The 21,231-nt window shown below is 34.8% G+C and overlaps 1 protein-coding gene across 1 annotated transcript in view; it reads right to left on the bottom strand.

The window, feature by feature from the left end:
• Positions 1-21,231, bottom strand: part of LOC108358139 (transcriptional activator protein Pur-beta-like) — a 246,786-nt gene that overhangs the window by 2,591 nt on the left and 222,964 nt on the right. The window contains exon 5 of the mRNA XM_017609311.1: positions 11,598-11,716. Within this exon, the coding sequence (XP_017464800.1) occupies positions 11,598-11,716 (119 nt within the window). The remainder of the gene's footprint in view (positions 1-11,597; positions 11,717-21,231) is intronic.

The raw sequence follows: 21,231 nt of genomic DNA, 5'->3' as shown, positions 1-21,231 counted from the left end.
ATAGAAAGGTTGGTTTCTTTTCCACCCTAGACATTCCGAATTTGTTCAAAATATGCTAATTTAAAACACAGAATTCTTTCAGTGTTCCTCCGGGGTTATTGGACATGGACTGTTTCATCAATTTAATAGTGTTCGCTTTATTTTTGTGGAAACGAAAAATGTTTTGCAAGTTATGAATCATTTCTACACTCTTTCTTCAAATATTTCTCGTATTCCAGCTGTGCGCAAGTGTTTAGTTTTCGCATCGTGTCTTTACATATTCGTAATCTAAATTTTTTTAATAAAATCAATTGGTGGTAGTTCATGATTGTGTGTGGATTAATATCACAACACTGAGTATTTGGCAATAACCTTTTTCATCTATTAAAAAACAACACTTACGGGGCAATGTTTATTGTAAGAACAACATTTTTTCTATGAATCGACATACTTTGAGCACTGTTGACGCTATTTCCATTTGAGTGAGGAAATAGCATCAATGACGTTATTTCCAAATTTTTGTTGACTTTATTTCGCTTTTGAAAACCCACCCTGGTGCGAAATAAGTCAATTGACCTTATTTCCATTGACCTTATTACCTGTCACCGAAAACAAATATAAAGTCCACGCAGGCCCAGCTCATCAAACTCCAATAACTAGCTTGCGTGGATATCACTGCAGCGATGATAACAGCAAATATTATTATTATTATTATTTTAATCAAGGTGTTTTAATCAAGTTTGTGTTATTTCACCCCCGTTGTCACACAAAGCGGAGGGATCCACAGTTTTACAGTATTTTTATGATGAGAAGTCGTTTTTCATGGCAGAGGAGATTTGCCATTGCCTGCCGAGGGTCGACCGCTATTAGAAAAAACTTTTTTCTTGTTGTTGGCTTGAACCGCTAACCACTACACCACAGCGGCCGCTGAACTAAGTATCGTTGTTAATAAAACATGGGATAAAAAACATCGATGTTTAAAACATCCTTTTATTTTATTTTGTTTTATTCTTGTTGTAATATCTTACTTAAAACAGAACGTAGCTTAAAACGTTCAATAATATTTACCCCAAAAAAAGTAAAAATATACTGGAATTCTGTTCTGGAGGAGCGAGAACAGGACTAGGCGTTTTGCTAACTTTACACCTCAGTTGTAAGCTGTTAGGCGTGACATTAAAATATTATTGTGCATAGCTATAATGTAACTTATGAGATTATTTCGTATGGTATTTTGTGAACCACTTTCCTACCTACGCTGCTTCTAGGTGCCATTTCACTAATATCTATTAAAATTGAAACACAAGTAAAAAAAATACTGACGATACGAAATGCTACAACATTCCTCGGCATGACACTTCAATGTGCAATTATGAACATCGATACAGAGCATGATAAAACTTCGGGAAGCAGCAAACAATTTTTTGAGCACTCGATGCTGTCGCAAAACTTCTATGTTTTGAAAACATCGGTTTCGATGTTGCAGACCTAACATACAGTCTAAATACTTCATCCAGGTTAATTTCTTTAACGGAGAGAATCCGTGCTCTTCAAACAAGAAACGTAGTAAACATTATTGCAGGATTTTTTGCACGGCAGGGCAATGAAGCCCTGGAAGTGGTTTTCTCTGGCCAGTGCAGCTTATGCAATCAGAAACACGAAACAGCAGAACACACACTCATAACCTTTACTAGGCCCAGACTTCGTTTCCAAGAATCACCATACCTAGAATCACAAACCCTAAATAGCAATCAGTTTAGGAATTTCACGAAGTTCCTAAGCGATACGTGGATCAAAGGAAAACCCAATGTGTGCCGTACGCGTCGCTGTTTTCACTCAAAAGAAAGAACCGACAGTTTAACGCCGCATCCGAACGGCAGATGGTTTTTATGCAAAGCTTTATTAATGGCAGAAATACACTCCGATCTTGGTCATTGCGGCCGCTATTAGGAAAAAAAAAACTTGCTGGCATGTTGCTGGGGATCGAACCTTGGCCCAACCGAGTAGAAGTGCGCACCTGTAAACGCTGCGACTGCCACAACAGAAGTACCCTTAAAAAAATAGTACTTTGTTACAGTATAATATACTATATATGTATATAGTATATTATAGTCTTTAATCACGGTAACCAGGTTACCCGCTCTCTCCTCTAAATATAAATCTAATATAATCGGCCCACACCTGTGAATGAACAGATGGAGTACCAGCTGTGCTCGTTTCAAAGGAATGTTGGTTGGTCAGTGACTGGCTCTAGGATCGAAGACTGAAGCTAGCTATTCTGAAAATCGAAGCTTTTCTGTTTTCACGCAGAAAAAATAATAGTGTGCCAGTTTTCTTTAAAAACCATGCCATTAGAAGAGCTTTCCATTTGTTGCTTCGAGGGGTTTTTTGACGTTTCGCTTTTATCGAGGACGCTTTGAAAATGAGGACGAAAGAGTTGACCAAAGAAAATTTGACGCTTGAATGTCGAAGAAACGCAAGAAACGCCGCAAAGAAAAAGTCATCCTGTAAATGCACGAGTATTTTCAATGCATTCGCAGTGGCTTAACTACGACTAACACAAATAAATCAGCAAAAGCAGACAGCATAAGCGAAGAAGAGAAATGAAATCATTTGCTTCAGCTTATAGCTCAATTTGTTTTTGCTTACACAGCCAGCCGAAGCAAGCAGTTTAGAATAATTTTCTGTTGCTGCAAGCAGTAAGTCTGGTGTATTCTCATTTTTGCTTTTTTCCTTGCTGCGTTATTCTCGCAGTCGAAAGCAACTGTTTAAGCAAAATTTGAAAATTTAGCTGCGCATTAGATCAGATGGCGCTATGTACATACAAACATGCATATGTATGTATGTATGAAAGTACTCGCGAGAATAACGAAGTAAGGGAGATAAGCTAAAGCTAGGTACAAACCAGGGTAGCCAACTCGTGGGGAATTCCCCGATTTGCGGGGAATCAGTGTTTGCGTGGGGAATCGGGGAATGGACCGTTTTTTGTGGGGAATTTCAGTTTGCGTGCAGAATCGGGAGATGAACTGCTTTTTGTAAGGAATTAGGTGTTAACTAATTAACCCTTTTTTGCTTCACTTATTTCATAAGGAGGTAAAAAAGTCGCACAAGAAATGCAACTGCAACTAAAAGTATTGATAATGCAATCCTGCAAATTACACAAATTAGCGATGACTTAGAATTTTCTTTGTCGCATTTGGGTTCATATAACTATTAAACACCGTTTTTTTATGTAGAAGAAAACCGCAACACTTTTGGAAAAAAAAATTTTAATGCAAATTTTTAGCCACATGCAACTTGGACTTACTAGAATTGAGTATGCTACAAAACTGCATACTCAAAATCTTTCTAAGTTCGAAACTTTTACAAAAGTTTGTAGAACTATTTTTTAATATTACACAAAGTTCGAAACTTGGATTTATACGGTTTTTTCCAGCAATTAACTACATTTTTATAAAAAAAAAATAAATCAAATTAATAACAAAACAAATATATAATTGTGAAAACATGTCAAAATTTAGCGCGACTAAAACTTTTTCGACCACTGTATGTGTGTAAACATTATATGTAATTTTTTTTCTTTATTTGTTAACTTACTTTATAAAAGTTTGGTTTGGTCTATGAATACATACATAGCTGAATTACATAAAAAATAAATGACATACCAGCAATATGTCAAAATACACACTTTTTTTTTTTTTTTTTTTGTAATTCAGGAGATATCCATGGGTGGGGAATTTAACGAAATTTCCGGCAAAATCGGGGAATTTCATTGTCGAAATCGGGGAATTCTGAAAAATGAGTTGGCTACCCTGGCACTAACGGCGCATAAATCCGTCTGATTTGTTGGCGCAGCATTTCGCCACTAACGTCGCACAAATCAGATCGCACTTGAACTTCGGCGAGTAAACATGAGCGACGAAGCGGATGATGGGGTTGCGTGTTTGGTTATTTATGCGTGAAGTACAAAAAAAAGCATAAGACGAAGAAAGGGTACACGTGAATTGATTAAAAAAAAAAAAACAATATTGTTCTGTAGATGACAAGAGAGGAGTAGCAGCATTGTTTGTCCTCCGTTTACCCATTGTTAGGTATAATTTCTTTCTCCGCTTTATGCATCTGGATATGAAGAGCCTGAAATAAGCGAAAACAAGTATGTATATACATTCGTTCATAGATATGTACCTGCAAACATCCAATGTACACATGTAAGTAACTAGATGTATAACAGCCTAACAATGCACACACAGAGTTTAAATATTAGCAAAGGGTACAATAACTGTGTACATCCAAAGCTAAAATTCTAACGATAGTTTACTACCGTTAACTGAAAAAAACCATATTTAAAATGTAAAACTACACTTAATTTTCTAATATATTCTTCCAAAGAATCTTCCATCGTCGAAAAGCCCTCAAGCAGCAATTCTTGGTTACGCAAGAATTCTATATTTTCAAAGTATCACAACGTGGGCACATATACATCTTGAGAGCCTGCTTCAGATTTCTCACTTTTCCAAATTTTTTGCAACTCCCGGCTGGAACAGGCTTGTATGCCCTGATATTTTTTACTCTCTACTTCTCCATCAGTTTCTTCCACGATTTTTGTTTTTTATTCCCTTCTTTATATTTTGCACTTTTACTTTGCCAAAACGCAACTTCAAAATTATAAAAAAAAATCTTCTAGAAATCGCTTATTTGCAATGTCCCGCGATGTGCTCACTTCAATGGTTCAAAATCCCCTGATATGACGAAATGGGTTAAAAGTAAACTGCTATGACGACATGGGATAATGTTCGTGAACTGCACCAGTAACGGTAGAAGAAATCAGAAATTTTGAAAATTTTCTCCACGCCACCAGTGTTGCCACAAAAAAATTACCAAATTCCTCAAAAAGGAATGAAAAATCCTCAAAATCCGAACATATTACTCAAAATTTTCTTATTTCCTATTTACAAGTACTTAGCATAAAAATTAATTACATTCCCCAATTCAATTGGTACATTTGTTCTTGCGGTTCAAACAAAGTATCACCGTTATTTTTTATGCCTTGGTTTGTATATAATATTTCTGCAACTACATCAGTGCTCAATCTCGTCCTCAAGTCAGTCCTACACATTTTTAAACTACTAAATATACGTTCTACTGAAGAATTAGACAAGGGCTAAATTAGTAATGCAGATATAATTTTTTAATTGGGAAACTTATATCAACCTGAAGAATCTTTTAATTCAAAAACTTTTTTCCAATAATTTTCTGAATCTAATGAAGAATCAATATGAATATACTTATGTTCGAACAATGCGTGTTCTTTCCATTCGTTAACGAGATTTTGCAAGTTCAAAATAAGTTGAAAATATAACGATGGAATGAAAAAAATTATCGATACGATTTTGAATATTTAGCAGCAAATGCAGATGTGCTTAAGAGCGAAAAACACCACACACGCAGGTTGACAAACCAAGCGAAATATCCCTTTGCTTAAGGCTATTTATGTTGTGTATGGTGGTTTTTGAAGGTTTGGCAAGCCATTTGAGGGAAATGTGAACGAAAATCAAAATTTTTTGATTTTCTGGCCGCCATGTTGACGTTTGATCAATCCGCTTTCGTTTTGTATGATAAAATCGCCTCATTCGCAACGGAATTTTTACCGAATGAGGACGCAAGAGCGAAAAATCGAAGAAAACCAAACCCTTTTACATTGTGAACCGGAAGAAAACTAAAATTATTTGCTTGAACGAGTCATGTTTATATGGTGTATGGCGCAATTGTAAAAGTAGGTTTGAAGAATGTTTGTCAAGCCGCATGTGTGGTATACTTCGCTCTTTATAAAACTTCGGAAATTTTTTGTTCAACAATTTGCAGAGCGATTTAACAACTCTCTTGGGTAAAACATGGTTTTATTTGTTATCCGCAAAAATATCGAGAGAAAATTCCTCAAAAATTCTTAAAATAAAAATCCTCACAAAATTCGCAAGCGCTCCCGAAATTCCTCGAGTTTTGAGGAACTACTCACAAAGTGGCAACACTGCACGCCAATAATGAGAAATGACATCGAGCACGAACTAATCAGATGGATTTGTTCGCTGTTAGTACCTAGCTTAAATCAAAACTAAAACTACTCCTAACTTACTGCTTGCACCAACAGCAAATTTTTCTAAACTGGTTGCTTCGGCTGACTGTGTAAGTAAAAACAAATCTATAAGCTGAAGCAAATGATTTCATTTCTCTTCTTCGCTTTTGCTGATTTATTTGTGATAGTCGCAGCTAAGCAATTGCAAATACTTTGAAAATGATCAAGAGCTGCTTGCTTTAAAAAGCCAAAAAGTTTTGCTTATGCTATTTGGCATTCAGCAATTCAAACCCTGGTTTGGCCCTTGTTACCGCCTAACCAAGACGCGGGGCGCAGTCCGCACGACGCACATAGGGGTATTTGATCGATCTAACAAAAACAAAAAAAATACTACCTGCCACAGTTGAATAGTTGCGGAACATTAGGCAACCCCTACCCCGAACTTATGACGCCGCTTTGACGGAGTATCTCAGTCGGAACTTGTCAGTTTGTGATAGTGCACGTTTTATTTTACGACATTCATTGTGGAACAGTTGCGTTCGAAAGTTATTATTATTATTGTGGTCATTATACAATTAAAAATTGTTATGAAGTCTGAAGACACAGGTAAATCTACATTTATTGTAAATAGTTTCGATTTAGCAAAATTTAATCTAAGTAATAATGTCAGTAATCGGAAATATTTTATTTTTTTAGTGATTATTTTTTCATTACTTTGTAAACCGTAAGCTGTTAGTTATACTTCCACGCATTTCCACGTTACATTACTAGTTGCGTTCTATAGAATGGAGCTTTGATAGTATACTGCACAAAAATTAGCTTCTGAAAGCTACCGATGAGCTTTTTATGACTAATAATTAAGATAGATCTAAAAAAAAAATCGTTTCCATTCATATTTTGTCATTTTTAAGTATTTCCTTTGCTTTAGAGTCACCAACTGGTTCCTGCTATAGAGTAGTAACTCGAAAATATTTATTTGATAAGATGCGTCGACAAAATTCTATGAATTTGGGGAACAAAATAAAGTTTCTTCAAAATGACATATTATCATCTGACACCTTCTCCGATGAGCAAATAAGAGATATAAAGCACAAATTTTCACAAATAAAAGCACAGTTTATACAAAGATGGATAAAAGCCCGTGGAAAAGAAGAAGTTTTTTTTTAAAGTAACGTAACATGGCTACAAGGAACATTTTCAATTCCCAAAGGTATGCAACAGCCGCGATCTGGTCGTGTTGAACAGGTTACTCCTAAGCTCTGATCCACTCATTAGTAGTTTCAGGCCAAAGCCAAAAAAAGCAACCAAACCCCTTTCAAAGGAAGAAATCGATATGTTGCTTCCAGCTGAACCAACTAGGAAGAAGGGTCCGATGAAGAATCTTGGCACTCATCATCATCCTAAAATAGTTTTTTACACAAATTTTGTTTTATAATTCAATTACACATTTATTATCCATTGCATTACAGGATAAAATTGGTTATTTCCATCATTTTATTTGTATCTTATATCTCAAGGAAGTCCATACGAATTTTAACAATAAAAACGAATTTTTGAGCAACGTTATAAAAAAATAATAATTTGTCTGTTATTCCCTTAGTTAAAGTTGAATTTCATTTTTAAACAGGTGGTAACCTAGCCACATGTTGTTTAGAAATGAAGCCTTTCAAAACCATTTCAATTGATACCCATATTGTAGTAATTCAGTTAACTTAACTATATTTAAGTCTTTACCAGGTGGCAACTCTTTGCATTTACTAACCTATATATAAACATCGCCGAGACGAACACGTATATAGGTGTGCGTGTTTCTACACTCGGGTCACGGCAACATAGAGTCTATCCATGGCAAACTTTAACCAACTTTATTTGCGTTGCTTTGGAGGAATAATTGTACGTCCTCCACCTATATTTACTTGATTTTAAACATTTAGAATTTTAGACATCGTAACACGTCTTTTCTAAACATTTTGAAATAAAATTTTCATAAAAATAAAAATCGTAACACGTCTTTTCTAAACATTTTGAAATCAAATTTTCATAAAAATAAAAATCGTAACACGTCTTTTCTAAACATTTTGAAATCAAATTTTCATAAAAATAATTTTGGCCGCCTAAATCGGCCAAATACCCCTATGTGCGACGTACGTAACTTTTTAGTGCCGAGTCGCGGAAAACAGGAGTTTTTGTTGAGTGTCGAGATCTAAAACTATTCAGCTACAGAATCAAATTCATCAGCTTGATTGTATTTCAATTATTGAAAGAGGAAAGGATTGTTTTCTTTAAAGTGAAAATGGAGTCCGACATATGCTGGATGAAAGTTGACAGAAACAACGGAATGATCGTTTAATTCAAAATTAGTTTTGCATGGCTTTAAAAATAGAGGTCAAAAGTGTCTTGATACACTAGTGGGAATGGTAACGTTTAATCCGGACAGAAGGGACAGGCTATTAATCACGCCTGTCATTAACTTTACGATGAATATAACACTTAGCATTTCTCTACGACTTGCATCCTTTCTGAGTGATCATTTGTGATAGCGGGGATTCAAAATAACAGATCCGTATTCTAATATTGGTCTAACTAAAGTTGTGAAAAGAGCTTTTGTAACATAAGGGTCCCTTTGACGGCAGCTGCGATTCGAACCGGGGTTCTCAGATTTTCTAAGCGGATGCTTTCTCTACATGCCAACGCCGCACACGAACATTCGTTGACTAAGTGCCTAAATATCAGTAAATCGTTAATCATACCCATTGTCCGCTACTGCGTGACATTGTAACCAATTTTAGAACAAAACTCATCTTATTCATTGCATTCGGAACACTTTTAGTACAATTCACCTGTTCTACATTACATTGCTTTAAATTTTTTAACTATCTTCGGTCTAGATACAAAACTACTATACCTACGACAATATTTTTCGAGCAATTGTACCAATCTTTCCTCCACAAGCAGAATCAACTTATTGGCGGCATACGAAGATACCAAGCGAATGCGAGAGTCTGTTGGCGAGAAAACGTTTCAGAAGCATATCAAAAGAGCTCTCATTGAGTAGTAGCAAGTTGTTGCAGCACGTAGATAAGGGTTGGGGCAAGATAATGATTCGCCTTGTTTAGCCTCGAAAAGTTCTTCCAGTTTGAACAGAGCTTATCGTATTAGGGAAGGAAGATTGCCGTCGTATTTTTGTACTGTTAAACAGATTTGACGTGATTTGAAATGTGTAACAAAATTTACATCCTTATTTTTTTAGTACCTTCGTCAGCTTTTAAGTAAAATTTTTCCCTTAAATTGAATACAATTGGAAAATTTGCATTTCTATCCTTGCTTCGTACCAAGGCGAATCCAAGGCGAATTTGTATTTTGACAATCTGTAACACCTCCTTGTATAGATTCGCCATGCTTCGTACACACGACTTGTACGTGTGAAAGCCGCGTGGCTCCGCTACATTTTTGTGACCATTGCGTTCGAGTGTTTAGAGCAGAGCTGGGCAGCGTCTGCCTGGCAGGCGACTGCGCATCATAGTCGCGTATACATACATGCTCTGCTTGGGAAGGCAGCGAAAGCTTCATTCAACTGTCGAGGCTTCCCACTTCTGGTTTAGAGTTATGCATTTCTACCCTGTAGCCGATCCTTGATCCAACCAACATCCATTCTTATAGCGGTCGCAAAACCAAAAACCCGTTTGTGGTTCCTCCATTTTTATAACAACATAAATTAGAAAGAAGCGCGGCAAAGGCTTAGCAAAATATGCGAAGCGCCAATGTATTTTTCACATAATTTCAAGTGGTTACACAGTTTAGATGGTAGAAGGCAAGGAAATCTGGGACATAGCAAGATCACGTAATGGAAATACTGGTAGCATTTGGAATAAGTAAACAAGGCCGCTCAATTACCTAAAGAGATTCGGGCGAGCCACATCTTGCATTCGCATTGCCAACGTCCGTTTAAATAAATCCAATTGCAAAAAATTCAAAAGCATAGACAGACGACAGCGTTAATCCAGATTGACAGCACAATTGGTTCGATTTAATTTGTTTTTGACAGACTAAAGTATTGCCGATTAAGCAAAAAATTGTCTCATGGTCCCGGTTTCGATTCCGCCGTCTAATCAAAATATTTTGGGTATTCAGAAGACATCGTAAAATTAGGCAATGTAACAAGGGGTTAATTTGCTTTTAGGGAATTGATAGGATAAAATATAAGCTTATTATGTTTTTCTGTTAGTTTAAAAACATGTTGATTAGTTGCAAATCCTTTAAAAAACTCTTTAACGTTATTCTAAGTTGAAAAGTTTTAGGACTTTAAGCCATTACAACGTCATCTGAATACCTACTTAAATGTTTTTTAATATCCGCACTTATTTATTTTTTATTGCGTGATTTGGACTTTTTTAAATGGCATTAAGCTCAAAATTAAATTGACTTAATGTTAGCTAAGTGGCGGCCGCTGTGGTGTAGGCGTAAGCAGCGCGCGCTTCCACTCCGCAGCGCATGGGTTCAAACCCTCGTCAAAGCCACATCGCAAAAAAAATTTAGAAAAAACGGTTTTTTCTTAACAGCAGTCGCCTCTCGGCAGGCAATGGCAAACCTCCGAGTGTACTTCTGCCATGAAAAACAGCTTCTCATAAAAATACAATCGCCGTTCGGAGTCGGCGTAAAACTGTTAGTCCCTCCCCTTTGTGTGAAAACATCAAGGCGCACGCCACGGCCAAACACTAACATTCATATGTGTAAGCGCCAATCTATTATTATTATCAAAGAAAATTTAAATAAAACTTACATAAATACAATAAAATAAATAGAAATAAAATCAAATGCTGTAAAATAAAAATTTAATAAAATAAAATAAACTAAATTATTAGTTAAAATAGCTGCAGTTAATTTCCGATATAGTTCCGAATTAAGGCGTTAATTCGTAATAACGCTGCCATTTGTCTAGGCTATAAGTCTAATAGCTTTTGTTTTCTCAATACAAATGCTGCATCATTATATGACAACATTATGTACATGCGCACTGTGAAAATGTTGCATTTTTTATATAAGAAAACAAACAAATGCCAAAAAATCTAGTATTTTACAATCTCATTCACAATTTATTTTATTAAATTAAAAAAATATATAGATCTAGGGCAAATAATCTAACCTCCTCGTTACTACATAAACCTCGTAAACTTACTTAATTTTGTATGGAAATCCGAAATGATCAGCCAAAACCTGCTGGGCAATGCATACCCTTACGCCTTGACAAGGGTAGAAAATGAAAATGTTGGAATTTAGTCAGGTGGCAAAATGTTGAGAAAAGAACAAGCAACCTACAGAAAATGCTGTGAAAAAACACGGAAATTTGACAGCGCTGGCACAGGGCAGAATAAATGCACCATTATTTCGAGAAAAGCAAACTCAATAAATATGAGCATTCACAAGCTTTTTTGCAACCTCAAGTTTTGGCTACTGGCAAATTTTGATAACAAAAAAAGAAACTTATCGGTTATTACACATTTGGGTTCAATGTAAACGTAGTATATTTCATATAATATTCATTTATACTCACTCGTAAGAAACGTCCGCGCGCATTCTCTTTTAAATCTAAATAGTATCGTCTATTATCTTTAATCATCATCTCGGATTTCAGTTTTCCATCTTCAGGTAGATTATCTGGATTTGGTGGCCCTGCGAATTTGACTGCTATTGTTTAAAATGCATGTTTTGCTATGTGCTTCAAATGACAAAAGCAAATAATTTGCAAATGTATAAAAATACGATTGTGTGCTCACTTAAACATTTATCGTACTGAATAAAGAGAATGTTTTAGGTTAAAGCATCGTACATTTCTTTATATAAAACCTGCAGCACCAAAGTAATTAAAAAATTACTAGGAATTTCACTTTATGTATTAAATTTTTCAGTGTAAAAAAGATTTAGTTTTTTGTTTTTTTTTTTGGCCTAATAAATCATATTAAACAATTTTTATTGAGTTTGAGGCCGTTTTTGTGAAAAATTTACTGTGGAAAAAAACAACAGTTTTTAAAATGGTAGAAGGTATAGTTGCTATTTCGGAGATCGCCACATCTCATCAAACTTCTCCACCGCGGACACTTGGATTCGACCCAGCGACCCCAGCGAAATAGCAGCTATAACTTCTACAAATTTAAAAACTTTGTTGTTTGTTCTACAATTATTAAAAAAAACGACCTCAAGCTCAATAAATTTTTTTTAATATAATTTATTAGGCCAAAAATAACAAAAAACCAAATACTTAAGGACGAGCACGCCTTCAAGTTAAAAATTTAAAAAATATAAATTAACTAATAACAAGTAAAGAAGTATAAGTTCGGGCGACCAATTTTCTCTAAACTATCTAAAAGTCTATAACAGTCTTATTTCTTGTTGTAAGTATTAACTTGGAGTAAATGAGCGTCCTCAGTTATTGATATATCGGAATTTTCGTATATCCGAAATTTACCGTTATACGGAAAGCGGGTGTAATTTTAGTCCGATTTGTATAACTTTTAACGAATTTCCTTTCCATACCAAGGTTATTAAATGCCCCGAGTTTGGTAGAAATTTATAAATCGGTTACCAAGATACACATTTGCGGTCATAAGTGGGCGACGCCACGCCCAAAATTCAAAAATAAAAATAACCTAATTTTCTGCTCAGTGGTTATTGAAATCAGTGTTGCCATTTTGTTGCTTTTCGATATTCTATTTCGTTATTCTATTTTGATTAATAAATACTTAGAAAAGTTCCATTCCTAATGCAAATGGCGCGTAAGCAAATGGAGGATGGGCAAGAAAGTCGATTAGTTTCTGCCACGTGCCATGAGTACAACGTCAGGAACCGCTCTTAATGCTTTGTTGAATTTGTCGCCTCTGGATTTAGCGATCCAAGAGGATCTTAAAAGTTAGTCCAGGAATGTAAGTTGAGGCTGAACTCCGTTACAAGATGGAATGAGCTTGAACTTGTGTGAGTGCCAGGACACCACGGTGTTCAAGGTAACGATCTGGCGGATGAATTGGCGAACCGCGGTTCTCTGGAGTGCCCAACTGGACCGGAGCCAATTAGGGCCAAGCGTAGCGGGAACGATCCGGTGCATCAAGGATCTCATAAGCAAAACTCATGAGAGCCGTTGGTGCACTATTGACACCTGCAAAACAACCAACTGTTTCCTGAAGAGGCCTGACAGGGTGGTAGCAAAATTTCTTCTCAGACAAAGAAGGAGTGATATACGAGCCCTGTTAGGACTGATTACGATGCACAATCCATGGGGACGACATATGGTCACCATAGGCATCATCGACGATCCATTGTGTACATCGTGTTTGGAGGACGAGGATAGTAGAGAACATTTTCTCTGCCGCTGGCCGGCCTTCGTCAGACTCAGATGGTACATTTTTGGGTCGGATGTACTGAGAATGGACGACGTACATTCTCTTTCCCTCAACAAATTGCTAAAATTCATAAAGGAGTCTGGTAAGTTTGCAGAGGAGTAATGAATTCCCACCCCCACCTACATATCCCTTTCCTCTAAATCCTGTTTCTTGGCCTTAAGTACAATGGGCAATACTGCTTGAGTGCTTGGAAAAATTTGTTTTTCCATTCCATTCCATTCAGCCACGTGCGTGGGAGCACACAAACTATACCGGGCAGTAATTTGAGCTCCGATAAGCTCAGACGGTGTATCCTCTCAGGCGGCGCAAATGTTTGTATGTACATATACATATCTATACATACAAGGACAAATTTTCATTATATATACATGTGATATTGTGCATCTAAAAATATATAGATATGACCCACCACACATACGTATGTGCATTTATATGTATGTATATCGCATAAAACGATTTAAAAAAACATTTAGGTATGTTAAAATCAGAAAAATGTTTTTTTTTTTAGTTGACCATTGACCTCGGAATTCACGATAGGGAATTTGTTTTTGACGAATCGAAACAGTTTGGCTCTTTTCAGCAATACTTAGAGTTTAAAATACTACTTCATTTAGGTCTCTATTAATTTTCGATCGCTAGATATTTGCTTTTATATATAATTTTTTTTTTAGTTAAACTTTCACCTTGGAATTCAAGGTTGAGAAACTGTTTTGAAGAATCTGAATAATTTTCCCGTATTCACCAGTATTTGGGCTTTATAATGCCGTTTAGTGTGTGTCTCTATCTGGTTTGGATCGGGAGATATTTGATTTTGTCCATTTTTTCCCAAAACAGAACACAGTGCGGCGACGGTAGAAAAGGAAAGCCAAAACTTAAGCGTTGATAAAATTACAAATTTCGAAATGCAGTGAAAAACATACATTTGTATTCACCGGAAAATACAGACTGCACCATAAATTCTTAGATCTAGGTTAAAGAATTCAAAAATTAGTTAGAAGAAAATCCTTTTTCTGAACGCGCGGATTTGGTTTTTACCTTACTAATTTTACCTTAAGGAGAGAAGGAAATAAAACTTTTCAGAAAAATTTTGCGAAAAAATTATTCGAAACCCGAATCTAAAATTGAAGATTTTAACAGTTTGTAAAGTATTTTTGGTTCATCGTCAAGTTTAAATAAGAATAGGCATACACATAAGTATTATAAGTGCCGTAGCAATGAATTCGAAATATATGCATCTTATTTTGGTTGTAAAAGTTCTTTTCAGCATTTAAACTTAAAATTAAAATTGCAGAGAATGTTAAAACAACTTCACGTCAATAAACGCTCACCAAAATTTAGCTCTTAATTTTAGCTACTATTAGTAATATTTACCTCTTTTAGCATAAAAATCACTTAGTAAATCCCAGTTACAATAAACAAGAAACAATTTCGGTGTTTTATACTTGGCTGACTTCCAAAACGTCAATTGCATTGCATACGTACCAAGTTTAATGTTCCATAACGCCGAACTACAATTGGTTGACAATGTACACTTTTCCAAAACCCTCCGAAAAGTTATCGAAACGCATTGCTAGCGCAATCAGCGCATCAGAAACAAAGTTGATGCTTCGTTCGTTATTGGTTACCATTGGTGTTTTACAAATGCAAAATTCCGAAATGGTGATTATTGTTTTATTAAATATTCCAAATATGCAATGTATATGGTTGCAATGTTTTGCAACTCTGCATATGCAAAGAGTTTAAATACCGCAGTAGAACAGTATCCAAACATTGTATTGGAACGTTTTGGAAGTCAGCCCTTTTTGTACTTAATAGCAGGGTTACACACCGTATTCGAACCTAATCGGTTTTTGAACCGAATCGTCGCTTTTTTCGGGCTTCGAATTGACCCCCATATTATGAATTTGCATACAATAGACGATAAACGCTTGCAAGTGTATCGTATAACATGAGTTTTCGTATTATGGTTTCCACACGCTCGATAGATGTACTATTGTGAATGACAGTGGTATTTTTTTACCATTTGTTGTGAATTTAAATGAAACAGCTGTTCTTGTCTAGATAAAATATTTTTAAAGCAAACCTTTTGTACTTAAAAGTCGCGCAAACTTCCCAAAAGCCGTACAAAATTAAGAAAATACATGTTTCCTTCAACCTCAATTACGTTTTATATAAACTCAAATGAATAAATTAATGAAACTCTCATAGAGGCTACAGTAAGAAGGCAATTGAGAAATGCTTCCAATCCTCTGGAGGTGAACTCGATAATGTTAGTAACTGGAATAAGTTTTATTTGTTAATTATTAAAAAAAATTCTTTAGATTTCAGAGAAACTTTCGACTTTCGAAAGAAGCTGTTATATACATACATATGTATGTATGTTCTAAGAGTAGTGAAGATCGACTTGCAAGCACGTAAAAAAAGCCATCCTCCCAAATTTATTAAAAGGCTTTCATAACTGCGAGATTTCTTGCTCAGGGATCGTACCAACAGTGTTGGCAATAAGGCTTTACTTGGATTAGCGCAACCTACGATTTCTATTGTGTTTAAAAAAATGTGCATACTTCAAGCCGAATTTATCAATAAACTAGTACTCCGAAATTCGAAATCTTTGTTTTAAATGAAAAGTTTAATCCTTCGACTACCTGTGTATATTAAAGTTTTTAGATTCGGGATACGCGTTTGGGCACAACAATCCAAAATCATTGTACAAATACCTAAACCGTACCCCTCGGAGAAGCAATACGCTCAACTCGATATTTTGTCTCGCAATTTTCGGCCTGAAAAATTTCAATATTTTGTTCAGATCGTTTCCATAAATTCATGTTATTCATTTTAATACTTACATTATTTTATTTTTGTTAAATTTTATCGTATCGTATAAAAATAGACAACCGCTTGCAAACGTATGGAAATGGACAGCTGATACGATAGCTATCGTATGGCAATACCAAAATTTAGCGCTATACGATAAACGGTAGCTATCGAATTTCATACGCTAGAATTTAGTTCGTAATACGGCACAACAGAATGCAAGCGTTTATCGTGTATCGTATGGATTCATAATAGGGGGATGAACCGTTTTTATTTTTAAATGCCAAAACCGAACCGAAAACCACTCCAAAAACTGGTTCGGTTCGGTTCAAAATGAAAATCCATTAAAGCATTCTTCAAGTTTTTGAATACAGAACTTTGTCTAAAAATGCAACCCGTATGGTAAAACTGCGTGAGTTGTAATTTCTTTCATATAAAAAATGCTTATGTACTTATGGAAGACTAGCTGATACCCGCGACTTCATCTGCATAGTTAAAAGGGAAGTTTTGATGAATTTAAAAACAATTTCTCAGAGTTAAGATGAAGTGAGCTCTAATGTATTAGACGTGTTTTGACATAATTTTCGATGGTATGTCTCCCGAAAATAGCTGCAACTTAAGAGTCAACTTTATCTCGACTATGCTACGTAATAATGTATTAACTCTTACCTTTGGAAAGTTTTGTAATAATTTTTGCAATTTTAAATAAAAAATTCTCATATAAAACAACGAAAATTAAAATTTTAAGATTATATTTACAAAATTTCTTTATAAATAATGGTTGATGTCTTTCCGTCTGGAGAAAAAATTTACAAATTATCAGGGCTAGTAACGCGAGAGCAAGCGACATATACATATACATACTACGTTTATGCGTAGGCCAATTCACGAAATCATTTCATGAATTTGGGTTAAAATTGGCTGCATAAACACAATTTGATGAATTCAATTATACACGACCATTAACCATGAATTTCGGCATTATTTCATGAACTTGTGAAGTGTTAGTCCGGCAAACAGCTGTTTACTAATACAGTATATTTTGCTTTGCTGCCTTTATGCTTAAGTGCACATTTAAGATACCTACCATACCTGCGCATTGGCGATACCAGCCTGAAAAATTGTGCAACTATTATTAACTATCAAAGAAAGTATTAGGTTTACCTGCACTGGCCCTACAATTACCTAATTTTACAAGCTTTTATTTATTTTGCTCATCTCGCAGAACAACGAAAATGTCTATCAATTAATGTAGTTTATAGATAATACCATTCGGTAAAAATTTCGCTTGCGGTAATTTCTACGTGGTAAGTGCTCCTCCATTAATTGGTTTCATAGGTATTCGGATACCTTCCTCATTGAAGTAGTAAAGAAAATTCGCTTAAGTGCTTTTTTCGGTTAAGTGCACAAGTTTTTCGTGCAAAGAAGGATGGGCAGCTAAGCAGAATATACTGTATTACGTTTCCATACACTGATTGAATAAAGCGTTTTTACTCTTTTTTATGGGAATCACTAAAATATGAAGAAAGCAATTGTTAAATAATAGAAAAGGGTATTATTCATATTTTTAAAAGAAAAACGATACATTGCTTTAATTTAAGACATTAAAAGAAACAGAGCACCACTAACCTTAGTATAATTATAAGTTTGGAAGCATTATTTATAGCCTATAGCTCACCACTAAAGCACGGAGGGACAAATCTCTCGGAATAACCAACTATTTAGTTTCGAAGCACTGTGATGCACCCAAAACGTTCGAGAGTATACACATTTTTACTGTTGAAGCACTGTTATGTACAAAAGATTCGAAAAATTCACACAATCTAAGCAAAATAACTTTGGATACATTCAGTAGAAACATAGTTCAGCTGAATGATCCAAAATGCATTTTTCCTTATTATTCGTTTATTTTCGATCTTTTTAATTTTTCATTTATTTACACTTTATTATAAATTCACGCACCAGAATATTTTGCATTTGTTAATTTTTATGAGCTTCTTTGGCCTAATTGATTATTAGTGCAAGTAAAGCAAACGTTTTTTCTTCACTGCTTTGCCCTACGTTTCGCTGAAACTCCTTAGCATCCTCAGGGGTTAATATTTATTTTAAATTAACAAACAAAAACAATTACTAACACAAAAGTTACATTGAACATGCACTTAATAAAGTCACAATATTTGAATTTATTACGCAGCAAATATATACACTTGCTTTCACATATGTATGTACGTATATGTACTTTAACATTTAACATTTATTTGTTAACATATAAACACATACCCCCCTATTATGAATTTTCATACGATAGACGATAAACGCTCACAAGCGTATCGTATAAAATGAGATTTCGTATTATGGTTTCCATACAATCGATAGATGTACTATTTGTTGTGAATTTAAATGAAAAAGCTGTTCTTGTCTAGATAAAATATTTTCAAAGCGAACATTTTGAGCTTGAAATTCCTTCAACCTCAATTGCGTTTTATAGAAATTGAAATTGATGAATCTCGCATAGAGGGAACAGTAAAAAGGCAATTGAGAGATGCTCTGGAGAAAAACTCGATAATGTAGGTAACTGGAATAAGTTTTATTTGTTAATTATTAAAAACAATTCTTTAGATTTCAGAGAAACTTTCGACTTTCGAAAGAAGCTGTTACATATGTTCTAACAGAAGAAGAGAACGACTTGCGCACCCATGTAAAAAACGCCATCCATACCGAATATTTTGAAGGTTTTCACAACTCTGAGATTTCTTGCTCAAGGTTCAACCAACAGAGTGTTCCAACGAGATGTTATTGGATTACCCCAACCTAAGATTTCTACTGTTTATAAAAATGTGCATCTTTCAAGCCGAATCACCAGTACTTGGAAATTTGAAATCTTTGATTTAAATTAAAGCTCAATCCTTTGACTACACGTGATGTTACAGTTTTTAGATTCGGGTCACACGTTTGGACACAACAACCCAAAACCATTGTACAAATAACTAAACCGTCCCCCTTGGAGAAGCAACACGCTCCACTTTGTGTTTTTTTTTCGCAATTTTTGCCCTGAAAAAGTTTAGTATTTTTTTCAAATCGTTTCCATAATTTCATGTTATTCATTTTAATACTTACATTACTTTAATTTTGTTAAACTGTATCGTATCATGTAAAAATGTACGATAGCTATCGTATGGTAATACTAAAATTTAACGATATACGATAAACAGTAGCTATCGAATTTCATACGCTAGAATTTAATTCGTAATACGGCACAACAGAATGCAAGCGTTTATCGTGTATCGTATGGATTCATAATAGGGGGGATAAACATATAAACACTAAGGGCCGTTTTCTGAAGTAGCCTTTAAGTTTAAAGCTTACTTTATATTTAAAGGTTGGATTAAAAGTAAAGCTATGTCTAAAGTTAAGCATTTCTATTATCGGTTTATGACGTATGTATGTTTAGTGGTTGTCAACCAATTTAAAACGGATAACAAAATGCTTTACTTTAGAAACAATCATAAATTTTAATGCAACCTTTAAATATAAAGTGAGCTTTAAAGTTACAGGTTACTTGAGAAAACGGACCTTAAAGATAAAGCTTAAAAGCTAGAGCATTGTACGATCATCGTTTGGTACACTTGTCATACTGATTTACATATCACAAACATAATAAATAAGTAGCCGCAATATCATCCGCGTCCTCTTGTTCTTTTTCTATTCTCTAATATGCGAAGGCTCTCAATCAGTGTTGCCAAGTTTTGAATAGCACTTAAACCAAAGAACAATTGCGTTTTTTCTCGAAAAAAGCACCAAAGTTTTGTTGGAGTGTTTAAGGGACTTTGCAAAAAAAAAATGTGTAGGGATGCCTATTAAAATTAATAAAAATCAATGTTTCTTGCTCTACAGTCGAATTTATTCTGTTTTCTATAAATTCAAATATTTTCGTCCAAGCGACGTTAAGATTCTTGTTCTTATTTTTTAATTTGCAGCTGTGTCCAGCATTGTCGTTTCGCTTAGATGTAAGCAAAATTGCTTAAGTTTTCCTGACTGTTTAAATGTTAAGTTAAATGTTTTTCTTCGTTTTGTCTAATTTTTTCTACAATTCCTATCAAACGAAAACAAAAACAAGAAATGAAGTTTCATAAACTATGTGGTAGTTTAAATCTACACTGCAATTAAAATACGTGAAGTTCAAAATCGTGGAAAGTGCCGATTTCAAAAACGGTAACTTTTTCGATTTTCAGCCGACATTTTCGCATTTAAGTATAGTATAACGTAAGCGACATTTCTTTTCAAAATTTTCTTTTTGATGCAGAAATATTCGTAGAGCATCTAGATGCATTTCTGCATCAAAAAGAAAATTTTGAAAAAAAACGGCCAACTTTTATCTGGTTTCAAAAAAAATTAACTATAAACACTTATTACTTTATAGATGCTATTTCATTATTTAGTTTTTTTCATTTAATAATATAAACTTGTACTGTCGTCCGGGGCCGATACTAAACACGGGACGGGCCCCCCTCTAACCCAATTTTTTTTTTTTTATATATTTAAACGAATTTCCAACGTTATCACTACATCCTTATTCAGTGCTTTCGAAAAATACCAAGTATTTTCATAGTATGTGGAGAATGTCCTTTTTTTATCAAGTGAATGCGTAAAATAGTTTTCATTGTTTTAGTCAAATGCATTCCTTTCAAGCTCGGATGGGCTGTATGCAAGAAACTCGTCGGTGTTGATTTCGGAACCTTTCTATGTTTCACATTAGGCCTTACCACACTTGCATGTGTATTTAGACATGCGATTTCGCATTTATTGGATACTGGCTTTTTCCCGCGGATTTCAACCCACGTCTTTATACAAACATGAAATATACTTTATATAAAGATATTATTTATAAGTTGTGTTTGTTTAAAAATTATCCAGTAATTTGCCAGCAACTCTCCAGTAACTTTATTTCTAAGAATTCGCTCTCATAGACAAGATTTACAA

Source organism: Rhagoletis zephyria, unplaced genomic scaffold, assembly GCF_001687245.7.
Source record: "Rhagoletis zephyria isolate East Lansing unplaced genomic scaffold, Rhagoletis_zephyria_1.1 Rzeph_scaffold_00213, whole genome shotgun sequence".
NCBI lineage: Eukaryota > Metazoa > Arthropoda > Insecta > Diptera > Tephritidae > Rhagoletis > Rhagoletis zephyria.
This window is presented reverse-complemented; position numbering and strand designations above follow the sequence as displayed.